Source organism: Mesoplodon bidens (genome assembly GCF_964165515.1).
Source record: "Mesoplodon bidens genome assembly, chromosome: 3".
Classification (NCBI taxonomy): domain Eukaryota; kingdom Metazoa; phylum Chordata; class Mammalia; order Artiodactyla; family Ziphiidae; genus Mesoplodon; species Mesoplodon bidens.
In genome coordinates this window covers 155,130,936-155,156,654 of record NC_138178.1, presented here as the reverse complement: position 1 = coordinate 155,156,654, position 25,719 = coordinate 155,130,936, and the positions used below count along the sequence as shown (strand labels likewise).

The 25,719-nt window shown below is 40.6% G+C and overlaps 1 protein-coding gene across 18 annotated transcripts in view; it reads right to left on the bottom strand.

The window, feature by feature from the left end:
• NRXN3 (neurexin 3) overlaps positions 1-25,719 on the bottom strand; it is a gene marked incomplete at both ends in the record, with an annotated part of 1,611,783 nt that overhangs the window by 356,760 nt on the left and 1,229,304 nt on the right. For all 18 annotated transcript variants that reach the window (XM_081229994.1, XM_081230007.1, XM_081230004.1 and 15 more), the window contains one exon: positions 19,736-19,917. In XM_081229994.1, coding sequence (XP_081086120.1) covers positions 19,736-19,917 — 182 coding nt within the window. The remainder of the gene's footprint in view (positions 1-19,735; positions 19,918-25,719) is intronic.

Below are 25,719 nucleotides of genomic sequence, written 5' to 3'. Positions count from 1 at the left end.
AAGTTTTTAAGGTGAGAAATGCCATATCTTAACAGTGTATACAATGCTTCCTTGGCAAAATTTTGAGGGTTCTGCTAGCAGTATATAATTCTCAACATTTTGCCAAGTAAGCACCAATGGTTTCCCCAAAGGCTTGTGACTGGCTTTCTCTCTTGTTAGTAAAGGTAGGATCCATTCAGGTCCATGAGTGGAAAAGACGAGAAAGCAATCTCTTGGTTTCAGCTTATCTCCTTCCACTCTAACAGCCAATGTGACGTGAGTGGCCATAAACAGAAGAACGTGGAGGCTGAGTGATTCAAGGAACAGATTGTGAAGGCATTAGGAAAACCAGGAAGTCCAGGAAGGAGAAAGAACCTGGGCTTTGGCTCTAGGTACACCTGGATTTAACTCTGGTCTCAGCTGCTTGCAAGCGACAGGAACGTTGGCAAGTCACTTAACCTCTCTGAATTTTGGATCCTCAACTGCAAAATGAGGATGATAGTTCCCACCTTTGAGGTCACTGAGGGGATTACAGGGAAAAACAAAATAAAAGCAGACATGTACACTCATATACATATACATCCCTGCACTCAGTCGATGCTTTATAAATAGCAGGCATTTTTATAAGAAAATAGCCACTCCCTTTGAAGGACTTTATTTTTTACTCCTATGAGTTGGGCTGTGCCTCACTTGGGGCTTTCTCATGAAAAGGAAATTATTAGATATTTGAAGGGATGTCTAACTGATTCTTGCGTAGGGTCTTTTTCCTTCCTCAGGTTAATTTTTACCTACATTCCAGCTGGAGTGGATGTTCACATTTATGATTATCTATACCAATCACGTAAAATGCAATAAAGAGGAAATCATAAAGGGGCTTAAAAAAAAGGTAACTCTAAAAGGGGGCCCTTCGCAATCATTCTTGGCTTATCCTCTGAGGAAAATGAGCCATGTTCCTATGGTAAGGGGTTCAATACCAACGCAGATGCTAAATTACCTGGCCTACCTATGCAAAACTCAGCAAATAATTTTTCCTTCTCAGCCAAGAGGGGTGTGGCTTGAGGCTCACCTGGTTGTATTGATGGGCCACTGGCACCAATTCAGGAACACAGGACATGCATTACACTGCCCTCCAACAGAGAGCTGCTTCATCTATCCAGTCCATAATGTAAGGCCACGAGCAGGTAGAAACATGTGAAAGGAGCAATGTGAGACTTGAACAGCCCTGGAGCTGAAGACAAGCCTCTGAAAAGAAAGTGTGTACACACCTATAAAGAATATTATTTAATCCTGGTACAAGCAAATACGCCAACACAACCCAGATTCTGAATTGGACAGTCTTATTTAGCCACCCTGGATGTTTTATGCATTCTCTCCCATCATGTCTACTTTCCTAAAATAATGAGGAGCTTTTCTGTGTCAAGCATGGTGTTGTGCACATTACATATGGGATATCACATTTAAATTTCATAACAAGTGTGCAAGGTATAGATTATAACCTTAAAGTATAGATGGGGAAGTGACAGGTGACTGCTTAGGACTATCCAGGAGGAAAAGATAAAGGAAGGCTCAAAACCTAAGTTGTCTGACTCTGAGATCAAGACATTGTTGAAAAGATGCCTTGTTGACTTCCTTTGACAACCCCCAAAGAGGCCACTTCAAAGATTCTACACTGTCTTCAAGTCTCTTAATCTACCTTTGCCCCTGTTGCTTGCAGCAGATGACCTTACATTTTTTATTCACTAGGAAGCTTAAGAATATCAGATGTGAACTTGCTTGACTATCCTCGTCTTCTCAGAGTTTTGGTGCAATTACCCAACCCCTGCTCTCTTCTTTGCTCCACAGGAAAGGTGATCAAAATTAAATGCTCTACCTTGATTTTTCTCTCACCCTTCCCTGCCTTCTCCAGCCCCAGGCTGGTCAATTTTGCTCACCTCTTTTCTAATGCATTGGCAATCTCTGTCTTTGTAGTGGCCCCTCCCCTTCTGCTTGAAAACATCTTATGTCTCCTTTATCCCCAAAACACATACACACCCTTGTCTCCACCCCACTACCTTGACAGAGATGATCTCTGAGTTGTATCTTCTTGAGATAAGTAGGAGATATATAGTCCCCATTTTCTCATATCAAAAAACTTATTGTCACAAGATAAGTGACTCTTCCTCAAGACCCTATGGCTCCCTGGTGGCATAACTAGGTATAAAATTCAGATCTTCTGCGCCTCAGCCCCGGGCTCTCTTTCTCTATTCAATGTCAATTGCCAATCAATGCCCAAGGGTGATAGTGTGAGACGGCCTTTTTCCGGTAAGGTCACCATAACAAGTTCCACTTTCCTTTTGTCTCTGGAGCTCAGAGCCTGCCTCATACAAGGAACAGAGTTGCCAACCCCAGGTGCAAGGACCCTGCTTGTGATAAGTGATGCATCTCTAATTATCGCCTTACCCAAACAGCATAACCTGTCCTCCCAGGTATGAAGGCCCATTAATAACCCTTTGGGGATGGGGGGCAGTGTTCCGGATGCAGCCCTGTCACATGATCTGCTCTCTGATACGGGGTGCCCATAATCAGCACTCACATGCCCTCTAAAGTGTCACAACACTCATTGTTTCTCAGCCTCTCACAACATACAACCAGACAGCAAACCCCCTTATCATTTAATAACACTCCCTGATACTGAAAGCTGGAGAAAATGGAAACACTCCGAGGGGGTGGAGAAAGCTCGTTATGTAAGGAAGCGATTAAGGTTGTAACACAGGCTCTCACACAGCAGAGAGTTCAGATGAATGATCAGATACCCTTTTAAACCTCAGACCTCCCTCTGCCCTTATCCTCAGGCTGGTAGACTTCTGGGGGACAGCGCCACACCCCTCCATACACAGAGAGGAGATGCCTTGGGAGACGAGCAGAAAACAAAACAGTGGAGTCTATGTTCCTGTTCTGCTAAAAGGGGTTTCGAGTCACTGTTTTCATCTTGAAAGGAAATGCACTGTGGTATGGAACACTGGGTTGGGGGTCTGTCCGGGGATTCGGGGCTGGTTTTGGCCATCAGCATATACGTGGGCCTCAGTGTACGTGTTTGTGAAATGGGGAGGAAAATGTTTTTCTCTGTGTAGCATGAGGTCATGCTACAAAATGAAATGCAACGATATGGGGTAAAGTGCTTTACATTTTTAGCAGGAATGATTAATAAGACGATAACAATAGTAACGGCTAACATTGAAAGGACCCTTAGGATGGGGCCAGGCAGTATGCAACAGCTTTACAGGTATCATCTAGTTTAACACTCATATCAACCCATATGGAACTTTATTATCAACAGTTGCAACAGATGAGGAAACTGAGGCATAGAGAAGTTAGGTCACTTGGTTGAAGTCACAGAGTTATTACGTGACACTGTCAAGTAACAGAGTTAGGATTTGGACTCATTATGTCTGGCTCCTGAGTGTGTTCTTGTTAAAGAGGTCTGTCATTAATCAGAAGCTTTGGATTGTAAGTTGGAGAGAGAGAGAGAGAGAGAACCTGGGAAGAGGGCTTAAAAGAAGGGAGTGTGAGTGAGCAGAGGTCACTCAGGCAAACAGTGCTTCACCGTTCACACAACCTACTGACTCACCCTCCCCTCCTCCATCGCCCAGGAGCTCAGTCCCCACTTCCCTCAAACTCCAGCTGAAACAGAACAACTCGTCTTTTCCTTGCACATTGCAATCTGGGAATTACGAGGCTTGTGTTTTATACCCAGCTTTCTTATTAACCAACTCTGTGACCATAGGTAGGTAAGTCTCTGGATCTCCATATCTTCATCTCAAAAATGAGTGTTTGAATGACAGGTTCTCTCAGCTGCTCTCCGGCATTTAACTGCTCGTTCTGGGTTCCTGCTGGGACCTGCTGGGAACAGCAGCTCACTCTGTCAGCATAGAGATCCCACCAGAGCAGTGATCTCCAAAGTGGGTGGGGGGGAGCATCCCCAGGAAGTGCCAAGGTTGGTTCACTAGGGTGACGGGAGAAAATACTGTTTTTCTCCCATCTATTTATCAAATCTTATCTGTACAAACTTCTGACGTTTCTGTATGTTTTATGATATAAACATATTAGCACATATGCACATTACATCATACGTAAACACGCTTATAAGTTGTGCATTTTTTTTTTTTTTTTTTTTTGCCTTGCATGTGGGACAATCAAAAATGTTTGGAGATGATGGTACTAGAGAGCCAGCCAGGCTTTGTTCTTTTCAGGGCTCCCTGGAGGCTATACCCAATTTGCCACATTGATGAAATGTTTCCAATGCTGGCAGACGTGAACTAGAACTTAAAGCTAGTACCAAAGTGGTTCATGTTGCAATTTGATTTTTCTTTCTAAAATTAAATGCATAAAGCTGTTTCTTAAATTTAAAACATAGAGATAGGAATAATAATATTCATAACAATAACAATAATAATAATGTTAATGATAATATTGGTTTAAAAGCTCATGTGCTATGTGGAAAGAAACCCATCTTATTACACAATCATATTTGAAGCCTGGATTTTTAAAGAATATCTTACTCTAAAGGACAGGTTCAAATATCTAATGGGAGCAAGACATTTTCTCTCAGAAAAATCATCATTCCCCCTTAAGTTTCCAGGATTATTCTAATAGTATGTTAAAATATATGGAAACGTTGTCCTGGTAGATTTCTCTAGCATTTTGTCTATTTTTCTGTGTCACAAAATAGATTAAGTTCAGTTTTGAAGTAATCCTCCCCCTCTTGACTTCCCTCCCTAAAATCAAATATTCACAGTAATGCCTGGGATATGATGTGCTATTCTGACCTCTCTAGTTTGGGAAGAATATTGAAATAGTATAGAAGCTATAAAGATAGGCTCAAAAAAAAAAGTGCTGTAAGGGCTAGAAGATAAAACATATGAAGAGAGGTGGTGAGAGCTAAATTTATAAAGTCTGGCAAAGCAATGACTCCAGGGAACAAGATCATAGCCTATAAATACCTTCAAGGTAACAATACAATTGAAGGGAAAAAATTATTCACAGTCTCAGAAGGTGATATGACTGGGAGCAATGGCCTAAAGCAATGGAAGAAAACGCTTAGGTAACATTGTCAGGAGTAGGGGGGAAAAGAGATTCTTGACTATGTGAGGAATGGAACAGGAAAAGCAATCCCAGAGGAAGCATGTGAAGCATTCTGATACAGCCAGCCGAAGCCCCTGAGCAAGGAAAGGGGTCTAACAATTGTGTTCCTCAGTCATGTGTCACCTCTCCCTCCTGTCAGAATTCAGAGCTCTCAGAAAGATACGCCCCTGAAAGGCAGCCCCCTTCAGAGAAGGTTAACTAATCAGAGATCTGTGTGAAGACAATTTGTGTGAAGAGTCAAGAAAACCCTGACACACTGATACTGTAAAATTATGAATTAAAACATAGGAAAATATGTTGTTTTATGCATGTTATATATAATGTCATATTTTAGGAATGACACCCAACTTTTCCCAGGAAAATTAATAAACTCTTCATCTACAAATTACCATTCTGTGTTCAATGCGAAGGTTCTTCAAAGAGCACAGATAAGTTGAACCACTGAGTTAAAATCGTTGAATGCGTTATGCTAAAGAACAGATTATATACATGAAATATATGAATATATGTGAGCCCCAAATATTTCTGAGTGGGCAAATATGTACCCTTAGGACAGTAATGTAAAAATCAACTTTTAAGCTCTTCTAAAGTAAATATTTAAAATAGTTGTGTCTATGAAAATGTTTGAGAGCCCCATTTATGCATAAGACTCGAAGGTATGACTTAAAACTGTTAACACACTTCTGTGTGAGAGGAATCGCAAGATCAGGTGTCCGCAGGCATGGGGCAGGCCAGAGAACGGATGAAGAAGCTGGGGATGTGTGTGACAGAGAGAGGGTGGCGCCTCGGGTGGCTGGAAACGCCGTGTCATAGAACTGGCAGCAGTTCCTCATCCCCAGCTGACCCACGCCGCATAGGAACACTGGCCCCATGCAGCTGAACCTTCCAATAGTTTTAAAAGAAACTGGAAATGTCAAGTTGCATATGAATTATCTGAAAATTGAAATATATTTGTGTATTGGATGATGCTCAAGGGGCACTAGCTGGGCACATTCTCTAAACCCCACATGGTGAAGACAAGGGACAGCCTAGTCTCTGAGATGAGGAACCTGGACCAGCAAGTTGGAACTAAGTGGAGGAAGTGGGCTTGCTTGTGCCCTGATGCCAAACGCCAAGGGAAAGCCAAGGAAGAAGCACCTTCATTCTTGTTCTTCCGGTCAGTGAACACAGGAAGGAAAGAGGTGCCGGGGCAACTGCAGTAGCTCCATTCTAGATGCCCTCATGCAGCTGCCCCACACACGTTCAGGAGTCTAGCGTGCTGACCTGGTTCCTGACCAGTGAAGAGGGCACAAGTGGCTCCAGCCTCGCTGTCAGTCATCGTGAGCGGCAGAAAGTCCCTCTCAGAGGCAATCAAATCTTCAACTACCCTGAAGGCAGAAGGGAGCAGAAGCATGGCTTCTTACAGACACCCACAGGGACTTCATGGGAGTCTGTTTCCAGAAAGTGCTGTGTGAAAAACAAGGCTAGGTTTCCCAGATCTATCAAATCGAAGTCCAAGGATACTGGGGGACTCTAGGTGGCCAGCAGCCGAATTGGAGTTCACAGAACAGTGTTGTTCTGTTTAGGCTTTAAAACACACACACACATACACACACACACACACTCTTGTCCTGCCGTGTGAAATGTTTGGTCTCAATCCTTTGATTTTGGCCTCTGTGGCAGTGAGATATAACACAAAACCTTCTGACCAGCTCACGTCACGTACAACCACGTGCACAGAATTTGTAGTCAGCTCTCGCTACTCTGTGATATCAATTATTCTCTTGGAGAGAGACATGAGAGCTCAATCTGCATGCCTCAAAGAGACATTTGGTCTTCCTGCTTCGGTCGGGGTTTATACCAGAGGAGAATTCTTTGTTAATATACTACTTACACCAAACACTCACTTTTAACAAAGAAGCAATTTGTGGAAACACAGGAAAACTTACCTAATGTGCCTTCTATGTTCTTTCATGTAAATTATATAAAGTGGGTGTTTCTCGGTTCTCTTTATCAGAAATGAATAGTAATTTATAAGGAGAGAGCTAAGAGTAAGTTCCCAGTTCCGAAACGGGATCTGTTATGATATGGTGAATACTCAATTCTGGATGAAACACACTGAACTGCTCTTTGGAGAATCCTTGTAAAACAATATTCTTTGAATCTCTGCAAAGATCTAGCTCAAATCAAAGATTAAGATTTAGAGAAAGGGAAGAAAAAGACTTCTATGGTTTTCTCCAGAGCTGTCTTATGTGTCTGCATTTCAATCCAATGTTTGCATGTGTTTAACGCACACACACAGCTTGAAGGAGGAAGTACACACTCTGTGTTCTGCAGTGTTTGGGTGTGAATCAAAGGGAAACATGTGGTTCCATTCTGTTTCCTGGAGCATTCAGTTAAGTGGAGGGAAAAAACCTAATTTGCGCTGATATTGTCACCACAGGGGTTGATTCTGCAAATACCTGGGGTCGGGGAGGGGAAGCTCTGGGTCAATGTGCAGACCTGATGGTCTATAGGCTTGAAAAGTATACTGGAAGTGGTGTGGTCTGTCTCAGGGGAGGTTGGGTTTTCATTTGGTTGACTTTGGTTTTTGTCTTTCTTTTCTGTCGGTTAGTGCTATGTGGACGCCTCTAGTGACTTTGCTGTCTGTGAAATATGGATGGATGTTCTGAAGGCATCCTGCACAATTACAAAATGAAACAATACGAATGGTCACAGTCCTGTTGAAGAACAAGGAACTGAAATTGGGGGTAAAGATGTTATTCTTTTTTGTTTCTTTTTGGTACTGAAAACAAACCAGAGTGGTCGTTACGGTGGTCACAGCAGAACCCCCAGCTGGTGAGAGGGTCCTTTGCTCTGTTTTGATTATAAGAGTAAGGGAGGTTCACATGGGGATTTGGAAAACAGAGAAAAGTTCAAAGATGGAAACAAAAGTTTGGGGGGATTCGCCAGTCTGTTAATACTTTAATCAATTAAATATAGATGACCTTGGGTTTTCACAAAGCTCTGCAGAACTTAGGTTCTGACTGCTACCTACTACCTACTGAGGACTCCCCACTAGAAGGTAAGCTCCACAAGTCCAGAGGTTAGACTATCTTGTTCACTCTTGTATTCCCAGCACCTAGAACTCACCTGGCATGTAGTAGGAGCTGGTTGAAAAAATAAGTGATTAGGGAGGGGGAAGGGTAAGCTGGGACAAAGAGAGAGAGTGGCATGGACTTATATGTACTACCAAATGTAAAATAGATAGCTAGTGGGAAGCAGCAGCATAGCACAGGGAGATAAGCTCAGTGCTTTGTGACCACGTAGAGGGGTGGGATAGGGAGGGTGGGAGGGAGAAGCAAGAGGGAGGGGATATGGGGATATATGTATATGTATAGCTGATTCACTTTGTTATACAGCAGAAACTATTTTTTTGCGGTACGCGGGCCTGTCACTGTTGTGGCCCCTCCCTTTGTGGAGCACAGGCTCCGGACGCGCAGGCTCAGCAGCCATGGCTCATGGCTCACAGGCCCAGCCGCTCCGTGGCATGTGGGATCTTCCCGGACCGGGGCACAAACCCAGGCCCCCTGAATCGGCAGGCGGACTCTCAACCACTGCACCACCAGGGAAGCCCAGTAGGTAACTCTTGAAAGCACTATATATGACATTAGAATGAAATATACTGATAGTTAGTCTCCTTTCCTTCTCAGCATTGCAAGCAATGGTTATTTAATCCTCTAAGCCTTAGTTTCTTAATCTCTAAAACAGAAAAAGAGCTGATATATACAAAGTGGCAGGCACACTGGAAAATAAATAAAAGAGCAAATACAGAAGTGATTACAAAAACATGCATGTCGTCAGGTAAGAATACGAGTTTGTAGCTATGAAAAATCAACCAGTAAAAGTCATTTCCAAAAGTCTTCAGTAACCGAACTACTGCCGTTGGCATTTTAAAAAGGGCTGAATAATTTTATGACCATTAGTAACATATGTAGGCATCCAAGCTAAAATAATGATAAGGGTAATCAGATTCCACACCTCACTGCACATGGTGATTGTCAGGACTTGGGGGGTTTCTTCTTTAGAGAACTGCAGCATGACCGTAAATCCAAATGGCCTCCCCCAAAGCGATGCTCCAAGGGGTGAGAGACAAGGTCTGAGAGACTCATACCTTTTGAGGACCATAGCAGGTCATGGGATCTGGCAGTTGGGTCAATCCTCATTTTGGTTCTGATCCCCATCTGCCTGGTTGCTAACCTTCCTGTTGAAAACTACAACCACTTTAACATCTTTTAGGTGTTCATTCACAGGTTTCCGACCACTTAGGCACCAAGAGCTCTAGTGGATGGAAAACTAGGAAAACAATCTTATTTAATTTTGTAGGTCTCTCAATGGTAACAGGGCACTTTCACATGCATTCTCTCAATTGACCTTCTCTACTATACTATGAGGTTGGCAGAACAGTATCTATATCTCTCCCGCTTATTTGAGATGCCTGCTAGTTGGTGGCAGAGCCAGGACTAGACCCTGTGTCTTCTGGCTCTGAGTTAGTAATGCTTGTGACAACTACCAAGGGAAGAAACACAAAATGACTGGTGAGAGGACCCAAATGACAAATATTATATGCTGTAATAAATAACAAAGACAAAGAAGATGTTCCCACAAAGTGATTTCAAATGACAGATGTCTGTCCAAAAGATATGGAAAAAAAAAAGCTCTAGAACTGCTTGGGTTTGAAAACCTCTCTCAAGCTTTATGATTTCTGTCAAACTTCACTATCTAGGTTTTGCCTGAACCTGTAGCCTTTTCTTTTTTTAGCTTCCTTCCTTTTTTTCCTTCATCTTGTAAAGTTTTGTATATATTTCCCAAGTTCCTACTCATTTATCTCCTTGGATATCTCAGCAGTCCTCAGAGATTCCACTGTTACTGCCAAGCTGAGAATTCTCAAGTCCCTGCCTCTAGCTCTTATCTCTCATCAGAGTTCATCACACATTTCCTATTGGAAATCTCTACAGATTGACTCTTGGATACCTTATATTTTGCAACACCAAAGTCAAACTATGATTTTATCTTAAAATCTATTTTTCTTACATGTCCCCTATTTTATTGTTGTTGAAATCATAACTTTCCCAGTCTAGACATTCCTTACTTCTCTCTTTCTTCCGTTCAACCAGCTGGCAATACCTGTTGATTCCATCTCTGAAATGTCCTTTTGTTTCATCTTCATTACCTGCCTATGATCATCACCATAGAATAAGTCCTTAAAAACATTTTTCTTGGACCACTTAAATGATCACCTGCTATTTATTTTTCTTGGACCCACTGAAAAACATTCTTTCAATGGAGCCAAATCATCTTGCTAAAAATTAAGCTTTGGGCATTTCGTGTTCTGCTCAAAAACTTTCAAAATGTCTTCTCACTGCTTTCAGAAACAATCTATCAATATGGCATTCAAATTCTCCCCACTACAGGCCTAAAGTACCTGGAAAGAAAGAAAAATAAACCCAGAACGTAGCTATCATTCGTTTAGCATCTATCACAGACCAGATAAGACTCATTAAACATTTTCACACATTACTATAAATCTTTACACAGACTTGCGAGGTGACATTATTAGTTTACAGAGAAGTCAAAAAATTCACCCAAGGACATAGAGCCAGTTGGAGGCAAAGCTAGATCTTGAATCACAGACCACTTTCCTCTAAAACACTGTCTGCCATGCCACACTGTCCGCCCATTCCCTCAACTCATTTATTCTGGACACACTGAACACCTAATTTGAGAATATAACTTGGATTTCCTTCCTTTGAGGTTACACTCATGCTAGTATCTTCATCTGGCGCGTTCCTTCTCCAGATTCCACCAGCCAAAATCTGACCCACCCTGTCCATATACATTTCTTCAATGTCTACAACCAGTAATATTCTTACTTTCCTTGGTATACAGCCCATCCTCCCTTAAAACGGAGCCATATGTATAATTTTTATTTCCCTCCTTGAAATTAAACCTCTTCATATCTCCACCAACTCCAAATAAATTGCCGTTTCATAAATACGTGTTGAATTAAAATCATCACCAGGACACTTTCTACTCTGAAACTTTCATTAGGGGTATAATAGTAGTTAAGAATCAGAACTGGATCTGAATGCCTGCTCAGCTGTTTATTAGCAGTGTTATCTTGGGAAATTCATTAACTTCATTAAATATTAGTTGCCTCATTTATAAAGTGAGGCTATTAATAGTGACTACCTCACTGAGTTGTTGTGAGCTCATAATAAGATAAAATAAACAAAGCCTTGCACAATGTCTGGTACCTGGTACTTAGTCAGTATTAGTGGTGAGAGACGGCAATGGTAGTCATGTAAGATGATCTCTAAAGATATAGTCTGAAGCAAATGTAGGAAATAATCATCAGTGCTATTAAATTACCTGCCAATTTATAGAAAATGGAGTAGAAAGATAAACTGAATTAAAAGAGGTTAACTAAGGAGTCAAGAATAGAATATGAGACATTTTAATTGCCAATCATCTCCTGTCATCCTGAGTATGAACTGACTTTGGGATGAAGGTTAGTTTGGTCGATCAGCAGGGCTTATCTAAATGTCTGTTAAGTGATTCTAGGTTCCAAAGGTGTCATCTCAGGCTGGGAAATGACAGGTCTGGCGGTCAGTACTATCTTTGAGGCTAATACGGTTATACAGTTCCCTCCACCATCAATCGGGGAAACACTAACAAGATGAAACAGCCCCAGTGACAGCATCAGGATCTAAGCACATGATGCTATGGGGTGGGTGGCTAATGAATTCCCCAATCAATATGCTGAGGTCCATGCCTTCTGAATGGAGCCAGGGATCTAAAATCTGCCGTCTATAGCTTCAGGGAGTTCATGAGTTATTTCTTGCCCTGATGCACTGAACAATACCCCAGGAGTAATGACTAGTAACAGTGTTTAAGTGGTGGGTCAATGAGATAATTCATCTAACGACAGCATTAAGGTAGGCTTGCGATTAAGTCATATGAGCCCCAGCACTCACTTGATGGTGCCTGGGGTTTGCCTTGCTTGTTGCACTCTGGATTCATCTCTCTAAAAAGCCTCTGCTATTCAAAACTCATTCAGCTATTTGATAACTGCAATTATCTAGGGTATATGCTACCAGGTTGACTTTAAATCAGTAGTATCCTGATGCTTCCTTAGAATTTTATATTAGTTAAGTTGAAATCTCAAAGATCTGATTAAAAGTCTATTCATTATTTAGGAAAATAAAATATATTGTTTTCTCTGACTTAAAAAAAAGTTAATTGAAAAAAAGTACCAATAATATTAAAAGCTATCCATGATTGAAAGCTCACTATATACCAGGAGCCATGCCAGAGTTTCAATACATCATCTCATAAATATGTAGAAAACCTTATTTCTCATATTTTAATCACTGTGTTCTTTCAAGTCTGTTAGCTCTATGTGAGCCAAGGTGGATCACAGTATCCCCAAAACATAGCACTTAGCCTGGCACATAAAAAACACTCAGTTCACATATAAAGAATGTCACTCATGAGCTAAATTCTCTTAATTCTAACTTCTCTAAATTCATATTATGTGTGCATTGAGGATGCTGAAACAGGACTATCATCAGTTAACAGTCAAAGGGTCACTGGTGTAAGTGATAAATGAGAAAGATACGGTCATTTGGCCTCATTTCTCATAACTGTGTACCAGCTATAAAATACTTTCTACATGCTTTGCCAACTCAACTTTTACGACTGTATTACTGTAAATTTCATCTGCACACTAAATTTATCATTCATTTTTCTTTTACATTTGAGGAATCAAAAAATCTATGAGATGCTTTTACCTGTACATGTGCTTTTATGTTTCCAGTTTACTTGGTGACGGCAGCTACTCATCTCCACTCAATCTGGCTGTACCCATACTGGGATGCTCATTCTAGCAATGACCCTTTCTGGGCTCTATTAATGCCCAAGTATAGGGCCAAGCCCTTTATGTCTTTACCCGGTGCCCATGGTGGGTCTCAAACCACTTTTATACTCTCCTCGCCTAGAGAGATTTTGCTCTCCTGATGGTGCTGTTTGTGGTTATTGTTTTGTTTGCCTCCGTCCTCACCTCCTTCTTCTCCTCCTCCTCCACCCACCCTTCCACCACCACCACCACCTCATCCTCCTCCATCTTCTTTAGGCAAGATGAGATAGGGTTCATACGACCGAAGAAGGAACCTCAGGGCAGGGTGGATTACACTTTTATTGGTAAGTGTAGAGCCCTTTGGAACATTGTACTGAAGTGCAGAAGAAGCACAATGCATCACCTTATGACACTGTAGAGACATAATGCCCTGCAATGAGGCACCCAGGAAGCTGCAGGAGTCTACTTAGCCTATTGACCTAACCAGGCGTCTCTTAGCAGGAACTGGGTTCTTCACCGCGTGTTAACGGAACACACCAAAATTCTCAATTGTGGATTTGGTTAATTCAAAAATTTGCTTCTGATCAGATAAAATAGGAATTTGCTTGCAGAAAGTGTCTAAGTAGACTTTCAAAAATACTTAAAATGAAATTCTGCTTTCCATTATAAAACATGTTCTTCCTTTCACTATATATATATATATATATATATATATATATATATATATATATTTTTTTTTTTTTCTTGAATGAAGTCATCACCTGCTGGATATTTCATCAAGAAAACTACCATTCTATCTTCATGCAGTCCTTTGCCAACAACAAAACAACCTCTGAATACTTTATTTCCTCTGAACCTCAGGAAATCCTTACTAGGTAAGCTGTTTGGTGCCCATTTAAAAGAAGAGAAAGGTGAAGCTCAAAGCAGTGGAGTGACTTGCTCAAAGCCAAGTAGCTCCCTGGATATGGACAGAAATGAGACTCAGATCCAAATCTTCTGATCACAAATTAAGCACATTTTTCTACTACAGCTTTCTGCCTTTCAACATGAAGAACGGAATCAAAGTCAACAGATTTAGGTAGAGCCACCTTGGGAATAACAAAAGATCTGAGGAAGCGCACTCGACTCCCATGCAGGTGCTGCCTCTGGTCCAGCTTACATAAGCAGTCGCTTCCTCAAAACTCCCTTCCACTCCCTTCTCCCACCTTCTCCTCCAACTCCGCCAGGATGGAACGGCCAAGCTGGGAGCTACAGAGACGATCCCCAGCAGGCCCTCTCCACAGAAGTGGCTAATGATCTGGAAAAGCTCCTAAGGCTAGAAAACCCAAAGAGGCCTTTCTCACTAAGAACAAAGAGCAGCAAAAGGAAATACAGAGCTAACCTGCAGTGCGCAGCACTCTGTGGGAAGCAAAACTGCATCTGGTGGACACCTTTGTTGATTTCTTGTTCTTTCCCTCTTTACTTGTGTTACCAGCCTCGAATGTCAATATCCCCCTGGACTCCTCTGCAGATGCCCCCATGTACACTGCCTGAACCCTGTCCAGTTCTGCCACCGGCCAAATCCAGAGATGAACATAAGCTAATAGCTACCTAAACTCACTGAAGACTAACCCAAAATATGTTGATAGTTTGCTGTAAATATCCCACACGGGGACAGCCAAGTGAAGCATCCAGGCCAGCAATTTATAGATGCAATAGATGTGAGCAACAGACAATTTATCATAATTCAGCTCTGTTCCTGTTTTTTCTCCAGAAGTCTCTTCAAGTGCTATAAATTATGGGAAAACAATACTATACAAGCCAAAGTTAAAAAATATCTGATTTCCCAAACCTGACACTAAGAGAATATCATCAGTCTTTTTTTTTGGGGGGGGGCAGTTTTTTGGAAAGAGAACATTTTACCATTTTGGAAAGGGGGTCAGTGTGAACAATACTAACCCTTTCTCTTCTACTTTGGTTTATGTAAGTATCTACATTATAAGACAGGAGGGAAAGAGTTGGGGAAGATTATAGATTCTTGTCAAACAAAACAGATGTCCTGACATAAATTTCCACTGTTCCTGAAAGGCTCATAATTAAAAAATAAATCCAAAAGGATTTACTGTAAATTACACACAGAGAGAATAAAATGAATAGGATGTCTTTTTTACACCCTGCATTAACTACATAAAGAGAAGCTAATTGTTGCCCAGTTCTCCCCAACCTTCTATTTTGCAGGTGGTGAAAGGAGGCTGTCAAGAGTTTCAGGATAGCAATAGCAAGCACTTCATGGTAATCCTTTCTTTGGTCCTATTCAATTTTGTCTCTGTTGTACAAAGAAGGTGAGTGTAACTTGACACTGCTCCACAAAGCCTAGATGAAGGGACAATAGGCAGATGTCACTCACAGGAATAGCTTCTCTCCAAATACTGAGCAGATTAATTTCTCAACAATAGATTTCAATGGAGAGAACTTATATTTGAAACAATAATTTGTAAAAATCCCTCTGCCCTATGATACCCTCCCCTCCACAGAATTTTATTTCATGAACACATACTTAAGCAAAGATCTTTTTGCCTTTGTCAGACACATTTTGCCTGTGATTTCATTAATATCATGATTAATAATTGACACAGAAAATAGTACATCACAGAAGTGTGAACCAAAAATGAAGAAATGTAAGCTATTTTGAGGCAATCTCTAAATTATTTTGATCTCTTGGCCTTCTCTGATTTTTTTTTAATGAGCTAATTCTTGTCTTGTTTAATAAGCCTATGTAATCACCACGAGGCCCAGATGAGTGGGAAGACGTTTGGTTTAAAAGAAATCAGCAAAAGAAAGAAGAGCCTCTGTTCACTTGGTGAGAGCAACAGATAATCTGAGAAAACTGTGAAACAGGAAAACTTGTGCCTACAGCACCTACCCAGCTCTGTCTTAGTGTCCCTTTCTGTGGACCAATTCTTCACCCTAGGGCACCAATGCCTTCGTTCTGCCCAAGCTCTCTCCACAAATTCTTGCCGTACCCCCAAATGTTCTATGTCCCCAAATCAGCCATGCTAATTTCTCCTTCTTACTTCCCAACCATCCAAACAGAACTCAAACCCTGTCAGAGCAGCTGACCTTAGCCTGGTGGGGTCAGGCTAATAAGAAGACTGACTAAGCTAATTAGTCAGTGATTCAAAGACCTCCAGGGGACTAAGAGTTGAAAAAGATACCTACTTCCCTACAGAGTTTTTAACGTGTGGGGGATTTCAGGATGACAAAGGAAGAGATATGGGAGACTTCAAGCATGTGGGGAAGGACGTGTGCAGCCTAGAGTGGCAGACATGGCTAGTGGAAGCCAGAACTCCTACCTGCTGGATTTACCTACTGCTCTCACGAATCCTCCCAATGCAATGCTTGCACTGAGAGAGCGAGAGGCACTCAGCGCAGGCAGGCGAGATGAAGCCTCTTTGCCATTCCTACTCTGGGGTCTCAAAGACAGGTGAGTCTGTTTTAGTTTGAGTGCTCATCTTGGGGTCACACTCCCCAGTGTTCTTGGAAGAGCATTTCCTCTTCCCTCAAATAGGTTAACTTGGGGGTAAAAAGGGCTTATTCCAATGACAGCGTTACCACTGCTCAAAACCTCCAGGAATTCCTAGGAATCGCCTTCAGCAGCCGTATATAAAACACAAACTCTCAATCTCTTTCCCTCCTTCCTCTCTCGTGCTCTCCCCCGCGCCCCACACACACTAATTTCAGAATTTAGACTTTGTTTTGGAACAATGTACTAGCCTGACAACCACTCGGAAGTAGCATCAAGATATTTTCGGTTATTTCCACAATTAACATACACACTCGAAGAATGAAGCTTTGCCCACATGTGACCCTTGCCAGAGCCCGCCTCCAGGCAGACGTGTCCTCTCTTCCTCAGGCCCACTTCGTCCTTTCTTCCCCTGCCCCTGGGATTCACCTTGCCTTCATGTCCTCTTCCTGTCTGTCATCACTTTCTCTTTGTGCCCGTGAGTTTCTCTTCTCCTGGGGGCACTGCAAGGGGGAATGAAATCATTTACCTCCCGTCCAACCCTTTCCGCTCTCAGTAGTGGCACTTCCTTTCTTTCTGAGTAATTTTCTTTAGTACAAGGAAACAAACTGTGTTTAATAAACAAATCCACATATGACAGACTGTGAAAGTCATATAAAATTATCTTAGTAGGTATTTATGGCTTCATTCTCCTGATGCATCTATGTAAATGTCCAAAACAAGAGGCTGGATTTTGTCATCAAGTCTTTTGACCTTCCACTTGGAACTTCCCTCTCCAATGTGGTAAAGAATCTTCCCTTTGCTCTGTCCACTCTGACCTCAGTTTTTAATCACATGTTCTTTACATCTCTAAGAGGACCTTTGCAGCCTAGGGCAGTAGTCACCAAAGTACAGCCTGTAGCCTGTTTTTATAAGTACGTTTTTACTGGAATAGTCACACACACTTTCTATCTCTGGCAGACACCAGAAATGATCCATTAGTGAACAAAAAATGATTTGAAATTACTAGACCAATGAAGGGTTCTCATGCTCAAGAGGGTCACAGGCATGTCAGGTCCATTCCAGAATGGTGTGGTTTCTTTACATCGTAGGGTCTCTTTTACTTTTCTCTCAAAATATCAGATGGCATTTCCTAACCCAAGCTCTGAAGGACAATCTGTTGGAATTTTCCAGAATGTTTAAGCAACGAAAGCATCATTGGAATAAGTCTACAATACCCAAGGGGGCTCTACACATTGTGATGTAAAATTTCTTGTATTTTTGCTTTTAAGATTTAACATGGATGCTTTGGTTCCTCCTAGAAGTTCCCAGGATCCTCATATCCATTTTATAAAAACACTGCCAACTCCAGCTAAACTATCAGAAAAACAACAACAACAACAACAACATTTCTCTTAAAAGCGGAGACACTTTACAAAACAGGAATGGGAAGAAATGGATAAACTGGTGGCACATTATCTGACTCAAAAAAGATGCTCATGGCTGTGTCAAATCTTATTCTTCCTAGTAAGTCACACTGAATAAAAAAAGAAGAGAAATCCCCGGGAAAATGCAAGTGAGCTGGTAATAATAGACTAGTTATAGCTGCCATGAAATACTCATTAAGTTATATGCAGCATAAATCTCACAGAGTTTTGTAAATTATGGTGGTTCTTACAAGCCAAATAAAGATAAACTGTACTAACTATGGCTGCCTTCCTCTGTGCTCCTTGGTGTGGCTTTTTAAGATGCTTAAGCTCAGGTTCATAGTACCGTATGGTTCCTGAAGCATCTGAGGAAGCATTAAAGGTTCACAACTCTTTTCAAGACCCCTCTTCTACATTTTGAAGGTGATCGGTTCCAAGCAGTCCTTCCCTGCATTCCTAAGCAGAGTCTTGACCTGCTCTGGTTCACTCTGAGATCAGACAGGCTTCCAGCTTAAGCCTCTTCCTTCCAGCTGCTCCTGTTTCCAAGGCATACTGGAAGAGCAGGTGCTGGAGACAGGCACTGCTTCCAGGGCTGAGCTTGCTGCTCTGGTTCCAGCCAGCCACCTCCACTCCAGAGCCCAGCAATGAAATCTCACTCTGCTTTCCTCGGTAGATAGGCACATTAGCAAAACTCACATTCAAAGATTCCCAGTAAATGTTGCTTTTCCTCCTTTTTGGAGGTTGGTGATAATCCCCAGTTGACTTTTCCTCTTAACTGCTTTCCCCCACTACTATTTAAACGTAATTCCTATTGCTCCAAATTAAATCCATTCTTCCTAGCCTTGTCATGCTAACTAATGAGAACAATTCCTCTCTTTGCTCTTGGTGGCTGCACTCTGGGTACTTATGGATGAGAATCATATCCTTCTTTAGTCTACTTTCTTAACTGCAGACTGCACAGGTGATAAAATGGGTTAACTGTGGCTATAAAAATAGTTTCTATCCTCACAACAAAGTAATTTTTCCTCCAAATCATTTTAATTTCTTAGACTTGCACTGTGTTTTTAATGATCTACAGTGAGTGAGGGTGCGATCCTATTGGGTTTATTTATACAAGCAAATGGCTGGATATACATGACACACAAATACACCAACTCTTGGTCCATGTGCTGATTCTTTTTGCCCCACCCACTCTGGCCTCAGTTTTTATCACACGCTCTTTATGTCTCTACAAGAAAGTCTACAGGCTAGGGCAGGGGTCACCAAAGCACAGCCTGCAGCCTGTTTTTATAAACATATTTTTATGGAATATAGTCATACATATTCTTTAAAAACGTATTGTCTATAGCTGCTTTCACATTAACAACGGCAGAGTTGAGTAGCTCTGACAGAGACTTATGACCCGAAAAGCCCCAAATATTTCTATTTGGCCCTTTACAGCAAACCTTTGCTGATCCCCCAACTTAGGAGATCATTGACACTCAAGGTGGCCTTGCTGCCTGCACCAGGTTAAGATGAACCATACCAGGTCAGTCTCTTATGTACACCTAAGTGGTCTGTTAAGTGTTTCATGACAGGTCAAACCACCCAGAAGGGGAGGGAGTCTGGACAGGAAGAGTTTTAAATTTTCTATCCCTGAGGTACCCTCTGGGTATCATGGTTCATATCTGAGGGGTAGAATGAGGCTTAAGACACACCACCTCCTGGGTATGGCTCCAACACACTGAGGCAATGTTACAAGCATGTGCCCCTTTGCCATGTCTATCTAGAATGTTCCACTGCATTCATCTGCCTCACCAACTAGGACCACCAAGGAAGACAAGAGAATCCAGGCCACAGTCCGGTACTCACTATGTGAAGCTGAAGGAAGTCCCCGAGGCCTGGGGCACTGTCTATGCGCACCAAGATGCCATCCTTTACAGTGGTGCTGAAGCCCACAGCCAGGCGGTCAGAGCGCGTGCTGGGCCTGTCATTGGCCGGCCAGGTGTAGAGGATGAGGCCTCCACTTTTCCCAAAGATGTACGTGGCGCCAGCTGCAAAAGCAAAGAGAGAGGGAGCCGTCAGGAACCTGCAGTGCATACTGCCAGCTGTGGGTACACTGTTGAGACTCTGCACAGGCAGCTGTGGAGAGAAACGGCCACCACGTGCCAGTATATGGTGACCAAGAGGGATGGCATCTAAAGCCTTGGAAGACGGCTGTCACCCCAAATTAAAGATGCAGGCAAAATGAGTTAATAACAAAGCAGATGCTAGCCAGACACATTCCTCGCATCTTCAGATCCTGCTGTATAGGGGCAGAGGGCAGATAACGTGCTGTGTCTGAGAGCTTGGCTACATTTGTGACAAACAACTTTTCTGCCTTCTTCAATCTAGGCCAGGGCAGGCAGGAGATAGGAAACTAGTTCCCCCATCTCTTAGCTATCAGAATATTCTGGCCAGTGGAGTAGGGAGCAGTTCCAGGAAGGCCACACAAAACTAAAGGCAACGTGGAAGTCCAAAGCCGTTATTCCTTTCCTGCCTGTGCCCTCTGTCACCCGCACAGAAAAGAAAGCCTGAGAAAACCAAGTTACATGACTCAAAGCATTTGCCTATTTCCCTCTTATGTTGCTATAGAAAAGGTGGTAAAAATTAACTCTGGAGGTCTTTAAAAACTTAACTCTGGGCTTCCCTGGCGGCGCAGTGGTTAAGAGTCCACCTGCCGATGCAGGGGACAGGGGTTTGTGCCCCGGTCCGGGAAGATCCCACATGCCGCGGAGCAGCTGGGCCTGTGAGCCATGCCCGCTGAGCCTGTGTGTCCGGAGCCTGTGCTATGCAATGGGAGAGGCCACAACAGTGAGAGGCCTGCGTACCACAAAAAAAAAAAAAAAAAAAAAAATTAACTCTATATTTTTTTCCCTAGTTGTGGTGTTTATCCAGTATTCTATAACAGTTTCTAGCTCCTTTCCAAACTAAATTTCAAAAAGAAGACATAGGAGACATAAGAAAAAACCCCTCAATTTAATGAATTTTGATCATGGAAAGCAGTATTATCAATTATGACTAGTGGGTTCAACGCTGTTTTTAATATTTACTTGTGTTTTAGCTCTTATAATTTATAAACCCAGGGGTTAGTAAGAATATATTGACTTAAAAATACTTAGAAAACAAAGAGGAAGAAAAATAAAGAAAATATTTGCATCTCCTAAATTTCAAAAATCTATTTTTACAAACAAGTTTTTAAATCTGAATTTGGGAAAAAGCATGCAGATTTGGTATCCAGAATAGACTACACCATTGTAGTTTCTATGATTGTGTGTATGTCACCCATAGTGACTAGTTCCATATGTCACTCATTTCAAAGTTCAGAGAACATTTGGTATCAGATTTTCTTGTGTTTCCCACTGAACATAGTCCAATCCTTAAACTGTTTTAAAGCAACATTAGACAAGCATTCATATATCTCTAGCATTTACTAAAAATCTCAATCACTGACCAATTTACTTTACAGAGAATATTGGGTTGAATTATGTTGTTTCAAGATGAAATGAGTTATTCGGCTTGTTTAGAAATAACAGAGTAAGCTGCTATGAGGCTAGAATTAGGAGTATATGTCATATGCCATCCTTTCCTAAGGCATTAAGCCACATTGTATTCTGAGGCATATAGAATCTAATTTGTCCTCTTTGAAAGGTCAATATTCTAGTTGCTCCAATATGATCAGTTTGTGTATTATATGCAGCATAACATTATTTTCCTTTTATGAGTTTCTCAATTCTTAGGGGATGGTGTCTGAAAAGCCCTCCATAGTCATCTGGAAAATTTGGGATTGTAGTATGGAAAGTTTATGTTTAATTCTACATGCAAAACAATGTTTGTTCCTTATTATCCACAAACGCCCTCAAAGATTCTTAAAATTAGAAATGTGGATATAATGATTTACTCTTGATATCTCACCATCTGTGAAGAATTTAAATAATTCCATTTCTGTAGATGATTACAAATGTCATCACCATTCCCTTTACTCTTTATTTGGAAAACTGAAGGTTACTCAGTGATTAATATATAGAATCACCAAAAGTGCAAATCAGCCTGTGACATTTCGTGGCAATTTATAAAATCTTACCCTATTCTATCCTATATATAGTGGATTCTGCTACAGAAATAAATCCATACTCTATGAGGAAATAATTTTGTCACTACAGAAAGAAAAAGTCAAAAGTTGACAACAGCAGCAACATATACATGGTGCTTTACAGTTTGCAAGAGTGTTTTTCAGATTTATTAGCTGGGTCTTCACAGCAGTTCTATGGAATATTTCATTTGTTAACACTGCTTGGAAACAGAGACCCAAATATCTGACTTAAATAAGTGGCACCTCCTTTAAGTCTCCATCTGGACCCTCGTGCCTACAAAAGCCTGGCTTTACCATATACCAATCATAGCTTAATAACATTCTACAATAAACTATACCAATGATGTAAAGTTGACTGTACTTCATTTTTTTCACATCTTCTCATAAGAACGAAGCAGAATGAAAACAAAGCCATAACCCCTAAATATGACATGTTTTCATAAGCTAGTCTGGTTTTCTCACCATACAAATAACTTTATAAACTTTCTATTCTGCTTGCATTTCACCCACTGCCCTGTTCAGTAATTCTCAATACAAAGAATACAAAAAGGAAGAGCATTTTAAAAGATAAATACACAACTTCTTATATGTAGTGGCTAGAAGGTCACTGTGACTTCAATTTTTTTTTTTTTTTTTTTCGGTATGCAGGCCTCTCACCGTTGTGGCCTTTCCCGTTGTGGAGCACAGGCTCCAGATGTGCAGGCTCATGGGCCCAGCCGCTCCATGGTATGTGGGATCTTCCCGGACTGGAGCATGAACCCATGTCCCCTGCATCGGCAGGCGGACTCTCAACCACTGTGCCACCAGGGAAGCCCACTTCAATTTTTAAATAAACAAAGAATGAAACTACACTATGACAATATTACGATAAGTAGAAAGAGAATATGACTTAAATTATTTTTACTGCCTCTGTTGTTCTGAATTTAGGATATTACTATGTTAGATAATTCTAACTTTATAGGTGAAAAGGGCATAAAAGGTACAAAGTCCTTAGCATACAGCTTTTTCTGCTATATAGAAATAAATTTTAAAATGTATTCTTGGTACTGAATTTGCTAGTAAGGGTGACTAAAGACCCTGAATGCTTCCATAGTCCAATGTTGGCTTTAGAGGAAGTTAATTAATAGTTACAACCCTCTGCTCTGATAACTTGTTATTTTTTTCTTCTTTAATTAGCTTTGTTGTCTTGCATGGTTTTTAAAAATAAATACATGCTGTTAATTTTAATATAAAATGCCTAGAGTCCCAGGGGGAACATGGAATTATTTTACTTTACATTTTCAAATTAAAAAGTTAATTTTGTTATTTTAAAATGTGGATTACAAATCAACTTTTTGGGAACATCCCAGGAACCATAAGAATACTCTTTAATCCATTAACGATTTTCACTTTTAAGACATGCAATACCAAATCACATGCTTTCTACTCCGAGAAAGAGACTAGCGTTTCTGATTGCTGGTTTCTCACTGTGCTCAGTATGCTGGCACTAAGATCATGCTACATTTATTAATAATCAGAACCATGGAAATTTCCTGCTTGCTAACAAAAAGTGATTCATTCAACTGATGGAAAAAATGCTGTGGTGGTATTTTGGCCATTTAACATTGCAGGGTTTGCAAGTTTGCAAGCAGCTGAAGTTGCTTTGCTGAGTTCCAACAAACACAGTATTTCAGGAATGGAATCTCCACACTGTCACCATTAGCCATGATAAGGTGGATATACTCATCTTCAAATAGTCAACAAGCATGACATGTTATTTAACACACAACTTCTTTTGTCTCGAAAGCACCAACAATGGGTTTGGCTTATTGTTTTCATAACTGGATAGCTCTCTACTGGGATGGAGCTGATGGTGATTTTGGCAGCTCCATATACGTATAGCATATTACTTTTCTGGATATCAACAGGAATAGAATCATGGTCCACTTTAAGATTTACATTAAATATAAAAATAATATATATATACATATGTGCATTAATATGCATATCTGTGTGTGTGTGTATGTATGTGTATAAAAAAAGGAAAGTTTAGTTAGAAAATAGAATAGACTACCAGGAATTAATTTATTATTTTCCCCATTAAATAAAATGGCTCCAGAAAAGCATTTATATATAATGTCGGTTATATATTTATGTTTAAAATCAACAAATTAGCTTTTTCTGAAATAATGTTCAGTTGGTATTAAAATAGAACAAGTTTGGAAGCATCTCCCAAGGGAGACCTGAAAGAGTTAAGTTTAAAGAGAACTAACAGGGAACTATACTCAGTATTTTGGAATAACCTATATGGGAAAAGAATCTGAAAAAGAATATATATATAAAATATGTACATATAATATATATAATATGTACATATTATATATATTATATGTACATATTACATATATATATAAACTGAATCACTTTGCTGTACACCTAAAACTAGCACATTGTAAATCAACTATACTTCAATAATAAATGAATTAAAATAGAAAAAAATAAAGAGAACTAGATAATTTACTGGTAGAAAAGCATAGCAGGTAGAATAATAAATTAAGTAATAAGTATAAGTCTTAGCATGCAAACCACCTGGTAGGTAAACTAGAATAAGAAACAAGATGTCAGACTCCTTCTCTGGTGCTCTTTGAACACTGCCTGAGAATTTAGTATGAGATATCAAGGCACCAAGGTATGTCTGTCTACCTCTATTATATCAGGTTCCTATTCCTTATTTCTATTTTATTACTCTTTCATCAAAACCTTATTCACATTTGCATTCTTTACTGTAAATTGGTAAATCCTTTTGGAAAATAGGTTATCAAGGACATAAAATATATTATGCCAGTAGATGTAGTTATTGCTATTAACTTAAAATTATCTTTTATTCATATCAATTATCATACAGATAATAAAACCAAAATGGAAAGACTTTGAAAATGACAAGTATCTCCTCTAGGAAATGAAGATATATAGAGCTCAAGGGTCTCGTAATGACTGATGACTTGAAAAACACAGTTTCTCAATTTCTTTTACATATTTAGTTTGCTCCATGGTTCCCCTTACGGACACCCCTGGCTCTTTTGGGAGTGTTCATAACAGTAGGGTCTTATAATTCCATAACTTCAAATGGGTTTCAAACTGCTTTCTTTGGGAGTATCTCATTGGATGTCTCTTTCCCCAGTACCCACTGAAGTGTTAATGGCAAATATTTTTGTTACTGTTCCAATAGAAAAGTAAACAAAGGCTCAAAGAGATTAAATGACTTGATTTGGTGTTAAGTGTTGGAATTGAGAGTAGAGCCGGATCTTCCCTTTCTTAATTCTGCCTTCTTCTCCCCTCCGCAGGGGAGAAGCTGTCCTGCTGACCCATGGGATGTATCGATAGCTTCCCTAAAGGAATTCCTGGAGACCAAGAGCTCCACGAAGAGAAGGGGAGGGTAAATAACAGATGAAAAAAACTATGAACAACAAAATGTCTGCATTACAGCGGGAGCCACGAGGGAATACGAGATACGTGATATAGATTTTAGAAAGAGCCCTGCAATGTATTTATTCAATGTATGGTTTATTATGATATACTTTTTCTACTCCAAAATTTTAAAAATAAACACCAAAACTGATGATAAACTAGCCTTAAATAAAGCAAAACTGAAGGGACTGAATATTAAGAGAGAAATTTCATGTATTTTAAAGAACATCCTTTATCTTTGGCAAAGAAATGATCAGATTTACTGCTCAGCTAACTG